This window comes from Mixophyes fleayi, chromosome 4 (assembly GCF_038048845.1).
Source record: "Mixophyes fleayi isolate aMixFle1 chromosome 4, aMixFle1.hap1, whole genome shotgun sequence".
Classification (NCBI taxonomy): Eukaryota; Metazoa; Chordata; class Amphibia; order Anura; family Limnodynastidae; genus Mixophyes; species Mixophyes fleayi.
Genome location: NC_134405.1, coordinates 1,835,835 through 1,847,911, shown reverse-complemented (window position 1 = coordinate 1,847,911; position 12,077 = coordinate 1,835,835). Strand labels below are relative to the sequence as shown.

The following is a 12,077-nucleotide window of genomic DNA, read 5'->3' as shown; positions in this document are numbered from 1 at the left end:
AGTTGGTGCCTCGAGCAGGTTTTGGGGAAGACTGAGCTCGGGAGTTTTTGTGTGATTAAATTCCTCCAAGGTGGCTGCAGCTCTTCCATCCTGGTGTTAGCAGCTGTGGTGAGCGGTTATGCATTGTGTATTTCCTGAGATCTATGAAACCTCCTGGGATACATTTCTAGAAAAGTCCTCTGTCTGCAGGTCCTAGTCCAGGACTAGCTTAAGCTCCATGTAGAGGTTTAAGCAGCCAAGAGTTAGCACTATGGAGTGCACAACAATAAAAAGGTCAACAGATAGAGATTTTTGTATATAGATTGTTACAACTCTGTCTGTTGTTTGTACCTAGCAGCAGTGCCTCATACCACCAGAGGTGCTGCTGTTCTGTTCCTGAACTCTTCTATGTGCCTAAAGGAGATAATCTCCTTACATTATGCCTGATTAGTACTGCACCTGTTGCACTGCTTTAAGTACCTGCCTCTAGCTGTGCTCTGTGCAGTTCATCCCGTTTGTTCCTGGCTGCTGCTAACCTGCTCCTGTGCTATTTGGTATATACCTGCTGGACTGAACTTCTGTGTATGACCCCTGCCTGTACCTTGGACCTTGCCTCCTTGCCTGAGACCCCGAATCGTTTGCCTGTACCTTGGACCACGCTGTTTTGCCTGTTACCCTGACTTTTTGGACAGACTTCTGGACCTCGCTAAATTGCTTAATCTCTGCTTGGCTATTTGGAATTATTTGGCCATTTCTGTCCCCCAAAGCTCACCAAAACAACAAATGGGCATTCACTAACCAGTGATAGTTGTAGTCAGACTGGCGTTGAGATTTCAGTCTCTGCCATGTGACAGGGAAGGGACAATTGGTCCTTGAAGTACAGTCTTTGTCCTGATCTTTCTCTTCAGATCTTGGGGAGCTGTGTGTCTACCAAAAGTGGAGTGACAATGACTCAGGACCACTGCCTAGCTGGTAGCCTGAAATGAGAGAGTGTCTGCATCCCAAGAGAAGCTTCGATGGACAGCGTTCCTTAGAGTGACTAGGATACTGGTGAGGTGTTTCCATTATACCCTGTATGTTGTCTGTTCCAGTCTGTAGTGATATTTGTTGCAGATTATTATTTAAATGTTAATATTGCTGCTTTGTGCTACCATTTGGTTATATAAACCTATTTATTTTCGTTCTAAATTTTGGCTACGTGATTTTGATCCTTGGATAGGTACCTGGTAAGCCAGCTGTGTTGCACAGAGCGATGCATTAAGCTTGGTATCAGAACATTTGGTGGCAGCAGTGGGATCACCCAGTCCCTGTTAGGCAAGTCGGGTAGTGCTACAGGGGATCACACATGAGGTGTGGCCCAGGGATTTGTGAATATCCAAAGCACCGACCCTGCAAACTACAGTCTGTGGCATAGTTGCTTGGGTACCTGTAACCAGTAGTTAAGTGCCCTTGAAAAAGCTTCAAGAGCGACAAGGGTACTTGCTCAGGATAGGTGTGTTCACCCTCAGAATGGTGGGCCATGTCCCAAGAGGAAGATCACAAATGCATCCCCGGCTTTAGGTTAAAATTAAGGTCAACCTACATGCGTGGGTAGTGTGGATTGGTACAACCGGAAATCTCATTAATGGGCTCTGACCCCAAACATGGAGGTTTCAGTTTCGAGACTCTAGTAAAAGGCGTAAAAGTATTACAGCCTTTTTAATGATCTGTATCCACTTTCATTAGTACTGAGTGAGAAAACAGTAAGCGAACTGTGACGTGGCTCCAGCAGTGAGAGTGGGACAGAACTCCTCAGTGAAGGGCCCAATGCAGGGGCTCAAGAGGACGCACAAGTGAAGGCTTATGTATCGGTCTGAGTAGGGTCCGCATTCCCTCTCAGAGGTACTAAGTGAAGTAAGAGTAGGACAGAACCCTGCCACAAATAATGTTCATGGCCTGGAAACACTGTGTGATTGCAGAGTGTGTGGTAGGGGAGTATGAGATTTTGGGACAAGGTCTTGAAATTTCATAATGAGTGGTGGATCCCAGTCCCATAGAGTACGCAGTGGTGTCTCATAGCAATAAGAGTGGGTAACAGCCCCACCATAAAGATGGCCCCGAAGAAGGGACAAAAGTGTTATAGGTTCTCTGGGGAGATGGTGGTCCTAGAAGGAGGCGCTCCTGTAAGGCTCCAGTAAATTGAACAGACACCATCACCAATATATATAATGAGTGCCTGTATGCATGGGAGTACTTCTGCAATGCCTGGGCAGAGAGAGAAGGAGCCGACAACCTGGAGAAGATGAAAGCTCTCATGGATGCCTTCTTGCAATGCAAAGAGAATGCTATAAACCGAGGTCTGACGGAAAAACCTGAGTATGAGATGGTCGTTAAAGCAGTCACATGGAAGGTACACCAGCTCCTGCTCCAGAAAATCTGAGCTGCTGAGTCACTGTTCAAGGAGAAAGTCAGCTGGAATAGTGGTGAATACCAAGCACTCATACCCAACAATCCGCTCAGACTACCAAGGGGGCAGTCGCCTGTGCGAAGCAAATGAGCTGCAAGAGTCCTGGTCATGGTCCTGGTCATTAACCCAATAGTTCCTTTGGTAGTTGTGTGCCTGGATGAGTTAGTAGCAGATTGTCAGCTGCATAGTATTTCCTATCATTATCAAGAATATAGGGAAATTGTCAAGGAACTCAATTGCAATCAAGAATTCTTGGTCAAGGATTTTAGCAAATACTGAATGTGAGTTCTTTGGCCTAGTCCCAAAATTAGTCTCCTGGAGCAGCTGAAATGCTTAGAGGAGTGTTTTGAACTGACGGAAGAAGAGACATCAGAGTGGGGACAACTCAATAGCTCCATCTGGCAAGATCAGTGTCGATGGGAGAATGCCGAAAAGGCACCGCCTTTCACAGCTTCTTTCACTAGCCAGAGAAGAGGTCACCCAGCCTATGGAGGTCATCTACAGAAAAAAGATGTCCCTTTCAGCTGCTGTGGATATAGAGTCAGCTACAGAGAGACACCTTTTTCCCCAGTCAACGCGACTTTGGAAGTGTGAAGATATCTGTTTTATCTTGCTAAATTATAACCCACTTCACACTGGCTGGCCATCCAGTGGTGTCTTACTATGCCAGGGAGGCCTTCCCAGTACCTTCTAGTGTTCTTGTAGTCGCTCAGGCAAAAGTAGTTAGAACATACAACAATATATTTACTGTAATAACAACAATCACTGGAATACAATATACAAACAGTAAATAAATGTCAGGCAGGTTTACCAAATTATCGGTCTGTCCCTTACCCAACCCTAGATGCATGGATTTTTCTGAGCTGCAGATATACCAGCAGGATGTTCTGTCCAGCAGAACAACACTGGAGATCTTTCCAGGATGCAAACCACAAGATACAACCCACTTTTGCCACGCAAAAGTTCCACAGCCCAATGAGTCTGTTAGCAGGGGTGTCCAGGGAGCCTTGGTATCTTGCTGTTCCCGGCCGCTTGGACAAATCTCCACCAGTGTGGTGGGGCTCTGAGCATCAGTCTCCCAACTCAGTGTGCGCACCAACTTGTCTAGAACCTGGTGTGAGGTGGTGACAAGTCCTATGATGTAGCAGCAGCCTGCTTTCCAGGATACAGGACAGGGATTATCACCAGGTCTGCTAGTAGAGAACAGAATCTCAGCACCCAGGGCCGTCTCTTCCATTGGGCACGATGGGCAGGTGCCCGGGGGCCCTGCAGGCAAGGGGGGCACGTCCGAATCCTAAAAAATAAATAAATATATATATATTTTTTTTTTTAAATACTTACCTTGCAGTCACATCAGCTGTGATCTGGCTCCCTCCCTGGTCCCTTCTTCCGTGCTGTGCTCGCAGTCAATGCTGGGTGTGATGTATCGCCCAGCATTCACTGCAACCACAGCACGGAAGACGGCAGAAGAGACTCAGCGGCGCGGAAAAAAGAAGAGGATCGGACATAAGGTAAGTTAAGGGGGCCCCTATATATATATATATATATATGTAAAAAAAAAGTGATTATATATATAATCACGTTTTTTTTTACATACATATATATTTTTTTTACACACACACACACACACTATATATATATATATATATATATATATATAAATATATATTTTTTTTTTTTTTAGGGGCCCGGTACACTGCATTGCCCGGGGGCCCATAAAGTAGTTAAGGTGGCCCTGTCAGCACCAGTCAGTCCCACATCTACCAGGAATCAATCCCAAGTCAGAACAATTCCTCACCCCCTGAAGTGACTCCTTATATCCATGTTCAAATATCCGCTGTGTTTTCCCCTCCCCAGGCAAATAACTGTGTCTCTTCTTCTTAAACATTGGTCGCTGCTGGACATGAAGGTTGGAGTGGGAGTGGAGATGAGCCTACCTTCCACAGTGGCTCTCCTACTGTGTCCCTGCCAGTGTCTGGGCCAATCCTGTGGAAGACAATGTGTAATAATTGTCCTTCCCCACCTCCAGATCTTGGATAGCACTTGAGAAACATATAGTTTAGAAGTCTTTTATATAGGCATGGCTACAATGTCCCATTATCCATGTAATTAGACACTGCATTTGCACTCTGATGAGCTGGGGGACATTAACAGGGCTATAAAATGTGCATATTACTATTTCCCACATTTTGTGAGAAACAAGGGACAGGCTCGTTCGAGACCACATTCCTCTCCCCCACATACCCAGGTGATAACTGCCCACTGGCAGGAAAACATGGGGGCTTCATTAATTCTTTGATGCTGGTTGTGATGAAGCGATCACCCCTAAACGCCACAAGTGATGACATCATTGCAGTGCAGCGTGAGTTTGTGTGTCTTTAAATGCAGACAGCACATGCGCTGATTGGCACTTGTGCAGTATCTAACTGCCTGATGCCCACTGCGTTTTCAGACACAGACTGTACCTGAGCAGTATTAACGGTGTGGCAATAGCGCACACCTATCATTATCCATTCAGCTGGTTGCTATTATAACAGTAACGGTTGATCTTTTTTATGCGTGTACGCTATTATAACTACATTGTTATGTATGTGCACAGGTTCAATAGCTGACCCATTTTAGATCAAACTATGTATTGTAAATGTACACTAACGTTTATGTGGATAGGTTCATTAGTGACCTATTTAGACGAAATTATGTCTATTTTTAAACTGTTTTTCTTTTGATGCAATGCCTTTGTATATTTGCATTGTTATGAATACGTTTGACTTATAATGACCTGAAGATTTGAGCTTTACCAATTAATGAATGTATCGTTCGAATACATCTTACATATGGTTGTTATTAACTTGATGAGGTGTTCCCTCCCCTCTTCTTTTCCAATAAATACCAAGTGAAGAGAGAGTCAGCTTTATTGCTTGATAAAGTCTGCCCTGACAGACGAAACGCGTCGCAAGGTATTGATGGCTCCACAGAGTATTTACACTCTTTCTCTCTGGCCTCACTTATTGTGAAGACTCTTTGTTACATTGTCTCCAGAGGCGCTATTCATATATACAAGTTCTCTCAAGGAACCTTGTCCACACAATTTGTGTTTGTCCGGACGGATTTATTGGTGCGCACCAAGATTCAAGTTTCCATTTGGACTGATTAGCCGCGGAGACAGCGGACCTACATCTTCAATTCGTATTGCCGAGGCCGATTTACTTATCCATGGTTGGACTTATTCTATATTGGCTACACTAACATACGGACGGCAAACAAGCCACATATATTTGTATTCCACCGCTGCTATATGAATGCGATATAACCAATACTAGAGAGGTGTATACTCAACCACTTCTACCGCTTTATTCATTACGTGGCAAATTGTCATCTGAAGCCTTTGGTTTGAATTCGGCATTATGGAGCCTTTGTATACATATCGTTACTAAAAATTTTCATTTTATTGTCTGAAGACATTTTTGGAAACATCGAGAGTTCCGTGGAATATAAGGATATATCTGTGAATTTTTTTTTCCTATATAGGTCATTGAGCCTGTGCACTAGTTCATGTGTAATATTGGTACTTTTTAACTGTTTGTTATATCAAGTAAATTCTATTTTATACTTACTATTGCCTTTTGGTTGATTTTACCATATTATTATATTTATCTATACTAGGTCATCTTATGCGCAATCTGTTTCTCTGTATCTATCTACGCAGGGCCAGCAAAACTGTGCAGATCTCCCCCTCTTAATAAACTTGTTTTTCCGGTGTAATAAATAAGAGCTGATTGGGTCATTGTTTCATTAGTATCCCTTAAGAGATCCTGTACTGGGACTCCACCTACTTTTTGGGTGGTGAACTCTTCATTAGCTGGACACACACGGGCAATGGGGTATATTTACTAAACTGCAGGTTTGAAGAAAAGGAGATGTTGCCTATAGCAACCAATCCAATTCTAGGGCCTGATTCATTAAGGATCTTAACTTGAGAAAATTCTTATTTCAGTCTCCTGGCCAAAACCATGTTACAATGCAAGGGGTGCAAATTAGTATTCTGTTTTGCACATAAGTTAGATACTGACAGCTTATTTGTACACTGAAACTTAAAGTTGATATTTGTGTGCTACATGAAAAAACAGGCAGTATCTAACTGAAAGAGCTTCAGGTGAGGATGGACCAGCATCAGTGGGCAACCTGGAAACCCAATGTTTGCATGTTTCTGGACAGCTTTTACTTGTTCAAGGGGGGTGGCAGAAGGTACCCATAATCCTGATGGACCAGAGGTGATGAAAGTGAGGTATACAGTAGAAATATTGCGAGTTGAAGCATATAAGAGGATTTGTCCAGGAGACCTCAAGAGATACCAGCATAACCTACAGTCTCTCTAGAGCGATGTAATGCTACTGCAGCTAAGCAAAGTTTTGTGGGATGTTTGGGAATGGGAAAGGCCAATAAAGGATGTTCTTAGTAACCCTGTTTTTCTGTAAGAATTTTCTTGGGTTTGCAAGTTCCCTGGACACAGGCCAAAGGAGAAAGAAATGGGGCTTTTGAATTTTGTCCCAGTGCTGTCCAGGGAATACAGTGGCCGAGCTAATACTACCAGACATATTACATGCATTGTTTCCCTTTCTGCTTGTTCAAATCAACCAGACCCTTCCACCATGGGATTTGTTTGGTCGAATTCCCTTGGACACCGATGGGGAACTCAGGAACTATAATCTGTGGCCAACAATCAGACCCAGGTGAGAACACAGTTTGTCAGTTTAGTGGCTTAGGCCAGAGACATTGTACTTTGGGGAGGAAGTTTTGCTGGGGCAAGTAAGAGCCATCTGGACACCGTTAATGTGGTTCCATATTGTCCAAGACGCTTATTACATGGCCTATTATTTTTTTAGCACACTTAATGCTGATCTTTTATCTTTCCACACACAAGGGTAGGTCGACTTGCCGCCATCCGTAAAGCCAAATAAGAGTGGAGATGGGGTCCCTCTTTTTGGTCTCTTGTGGGTGAGCTATACAGTGGGCTGGCGGTCATATTTACCAGAAAGTCAATCATTCAACACGTTTCGACCCTTCTGGGGTCTTTATCCTTATCTCTTTATCAAGTTGTGCCTTGATAAAGACCCCAGGAGGGTTGAAACGCGTTGGTGGTTTGCTGCCCCCCACTGTGATTTGATGTGTAATACTAACGCTGGGAGCCTGCAGTGATCTGGAGGAATCCACAGCACATCATCTTGATACACTCAGAACAACAGTTTTCTCTGGCATGGACCTATGAAATTTTACTTTTTAACGTGGACTCTTTTGGGACTCATATTACCGTAATGTGTATGATTTGAGTATTATTTGCAGCGTCAAGTGTAATAGGTATCATATTTTAGTGCATATTTGTAGGATTGTAAGTGAGTGACAATTCAGATACCGCTCCCGGGCAGCAGCATTAAGGAGCGCTCAGTTGTTAATCACTTTTTTTGGCTATATTTACCAGCAAGTTACAGAGTTGGAGGTAAGTAGGTAGTTGTATTATTTGGGATGTCAACCCAAAGGGTGTATTAGATTTAGGTTTAGATGTCAACCTAAGATTCATCAATATCTACGGTTCTTAAACTAACTGGAACAGGATGTGTCTCTTTTGGGGGGATAAAGCCCTTAATTTTTATAACCCAAAAGATAGTCTTCAGAGATGACTTTGACACCATCATTAGGCCCAAAGACAGGGGATGCTGTAAGACTACAAGATGGAGGGAGTTCTGAGGGAGACTCCAGTTATAGAAAACCTCCGTATTATGTTATAAGGCCCAGGTATGGCGATAACTGTAGATGAGGTCAGGATGGCTGTATATAGCCTGACTATGAAGAAGCCCTCAAGAATAAATGGATTAACCTCCAAATTTTATAAGACCCTTGGGGACAGCCTGGCCCCTCTCCTCATGGAGGTGTTTATTGAGAGTCTGGATGAGAGCTTGCATGAGAACGTCTGCACTTATACTGTTGTCTAAGGGTAATGACCCATCTAGCATTAAGAACTGGCGCTATATCTCTCCTCTTGTGGACAGGAAGATTCTGCAAAGGTACTCTGTAATATGATAATGAAATAATGTAATCTGGTCGGTTTAGCTTAATTTGTACATTCCAATTATAAATATGTAGACAGTTACATCCCATCAGTGGCTGGAATTATAAAAAAAAATATTACATTCTCCAAGTTATGCAAACATCTACATAAAACCTGAACACATAAAGGGTTAATTGAGTGGGTGAGGGTGCACTTAACCCTTTTTAATAATGGCACCACCCCATTTATCACAACATCTAAGACATTAAGTTCCGCTTTTCACACCTTGTGGTACTTTAGAGGAAACAAAATCTGTTAAAAAGTTTTACTGTATAACTGTATAGTATAAGTCCTAAAGTGCACAGCACAGAACACACTGGCAACAAATCCACAGACGGAGAAATGAGGAAGACCAATGACATGGAAATGAGGACAGGTAATAGTGCTGTTGTGATGAAATCAGGGAGGATTTGTCTGTGCACACAGGAATTATAAATATAATAATCTATGCAGCATTGTTATTTGATATAATATCTGGAATAAAATGAGGTTCCGACTTCGTATTTTACTAAAATTGTGGATTTCCAGCTACACATGCAAGGAGACCTCATTTTATACCTGCAGAGCAAGACCTACAGGGGGTTCGTCAGCTACGGAGCCCATAGATGGGGAGACCCGCTTCCTCCGAGGCTCCAACTGCTTTCAAATGAACAGAGTAGAACCCTCTTCTGACCCGAGGTATGTGTCACACTGGGCATTCTCAGAATAGGGTCTGGAGGTCAGTGTGACATCACAGGGACCCTACCCAAATTCTGTGGTGCTGGGTGATGCACTGTTCTGCCCCTGTGTTGTCATATTTTGTGGTTCGTAATCACAATTATTGTCTCCAACATTCTTTGAAAACCGCTAATCACTGCTTCTTATAGGAAAACCTGTTGTAAAGGGCAGAACTAGAGGCAGGATGAACAGATCATTAAGTATTCCATGCATATAGTTTAGCTCAGAAATACACTGCAGGTAACACCTACCAGGTCTATTCACAGCCTTGTACCCCTGGGCCGGTACTGTGATGTGGGTAAGAGCTCGCACCTATGCAAATATCCAAGATGATAAAATACTGTATTTTAAATAACATAATATTTAATATATCAATATACTATAACAGGATGCTATCACATGATAACACTTCACACTTTAATAAACAAATTTAATAACAAATAAAACACAGTAAAACATATAAAAAAACTTTACATATAGAACAATCAATGATGTGTGTATCGATGATCACACTTTCTCTATGTATATCAGGACTCTCACTCAATGTTTAAGATCTCCGACCAAGTAAACATCTTGATCTTTGTCATGTTCCTCAAACCATTCCTAAACAATTTTTGCAGTGTGTGAGGACGCATTATCATGCTGAAAGAAGACACTGCCATTAAGAAATACTGTTACCATGAAGAGGTGTACATAGTCTGCAACAATGGTTAGGTAGTTGGTACATGACAAAGTAACATCCACATGAATGTCAGGAGCCAAGGTTTCCCAGCAGAACATTGTCAAGTACATCACACTGCCTCCGCCAACTTGCCCTCTTCCCATAGGGAATCCTGGTGCCATCTCTTCCTCAGGTAGAAGGGGCACATGATGTAATTCATCTGACCAGGCCACCTTCTTCCATTGCTCCATGGGCCCGTTCTGGCGATCACCTGCCCATTCTAAGTGCTTTAGGCATCAGCATGGGCACTCTGATCAATCTGCAGCTACGCAGCCCCATACTCAGCAAGCTGCGATGCTCAGTGTGTTCTGTCACCTGTCTATCATAGCCAGTATTAGCTTTTTCAGAAACTTGTGCTACAGTAGCTCTTCTGTGTGAATGGATAAGACAGACTAACCTTCTCTCCCCATGTGTATGCATGGAGAGCGAACGAATAGGTTCGGGAGTTCAAAGAGTTAAGACACGTCAAACTCAGTGTTTGAAAAAAGCTTCATTGTGAGGGAGTAGGTGAAGAAGCTTTGAAAAGAGAATAATGTGAAGCAGAAGGTGATAGAGATAATGCAACAAATGACTTAGTTTGTGAGAGCAGTCCTAGCGATATGTTCTATCATCCGTAATTCCCAGGGGCCCTTCCTTTCTGCTATCTGAAAGTTGAGATGTTAAACAAACTCCGACTCAAACACAATTTGATGGCCCGGTCACGAAGAACCCTGTGTTGCGCAACAATTCAGCGTTTATAGTCAGAAAACAGAGGGTCCTGGGAACCACTTACATTTATGGTTAGAAACGCCCTGGCAGATATGTTGGCATGTCTCGGTTCAGCCTTGGTTACAAAAGCATTTAAAGTGAACACCCGTAAAACTACATGAGCAATACATGAAGATCAAAGGCCAGTTTGATAGGCCTGTCACACCGATCACAGCATATTAATGCGCCTTGGGCGCCCATGAACCCTGGTTGTCCAGTTGTCCTTCCTTAGAGCACTTTTGGTAGGTACTAACCACTGCATACTGAGAACCATCCCACAAGACCTGACGTTTTGGAGATGCTCCAGCCCAGCTGTCTAACCATCAAAACGTGGCCTTTATTAGTCTCTCAGATCCATAAGCTTGTCCATTTTTCCTGCTTCCAACACATCAACTTCAAGAACTTACTGTTCATTTGCTGCCTAATATATCCCACCCCTTGTCAGGTGTCATTGTACCAAAACATTGTAACAAGATAATCAATGTTATTCACTTGTCAATGGTTGTAATGTTGTGGTTTATCAATGTTTATATTCTAGAACACAGGTAAGAACTATTCTATCTCACTAATAGTAAATATATTCTATATACATTTAGTAACTATTCTAGTCACTGTTTGGTAGATATATTTTAGAATACACAAGTAATAACAATTTGGGCTTATTTACAGTAGACAATCTAGAGGACATGTAATATCTAGTCTAGCACACTTACCGTAGATATAATCTAAAGTATATATGTAATAACTAGTCTAGCACACTTACAGTAGATGCAATCTCATTTATACATGTAATAACTAGCCTAGCACATTTACAGTAGATATAATCTAGATTACATATGTAATAACTAGTCTAGCACAATTACAGTAGATGCAATCTCATTTATACATGTAATAACTAGTCTAGCACACTTACAGTAGATATAATGTAGATTATACATGGAAAAATTAGTCTAGCACACTTACAGTAGATATAATGTAGATTATATATGTAATAATTAGTCTAGCACACTTACAGTAGATGCAATCTCATTTATACATGTAATAACTAGTCTAGCACACTTACAGTAGATATAATGTAGATTATATATGTAATAACTAGTCTAGCACACTTACAGTAGATATAATCTAGATTATACATGTAATAACTAGTCTAGCACATTTACAGTAGATATAATCTAGATTAAATATCTAATAACTATTCTAGCTCATTTACCGTTGATATAATCTAGATTACATATGTAATAACTAGTCTAGCATACTTACAGTAGATGCAATCTCATTTATACATGTAATAACTAGTCTAGCACACTTACAGTAGATATAATGTAGATTATACATGGAATAATTAGTCTAGCACACTTACA

The 12,077-nt window shown here is 42.0% G+C and overlaps 1 protein-coding gene across 1 annotated transcript in view; it reads left to right on the top strand.

Annotated features, from left to right (window-relative positions):
• The first annotated feature begins 8,837 nt into the window (after nt 1–8,837).
• Nucleotides 8,838–12,077, top strand: part of LOC142149663 (asialoglycoprotein receptor 1-like) — a 32,711-nt gene continuing 29,471 nt past the window's right edge. Inside the window, exon 1 of the mRNA XM_075204977.1 lies at nt 8,838–8,904. Within this exon, the coding sequence (XP_075061078.1) occupies nt 8,871–8,904 (34 nt within the window). The 5' untranslated portion in view covers nt 8,838–8,870. The remainder of the gene's footprint in view (nt 8,905–12,077) is intronic.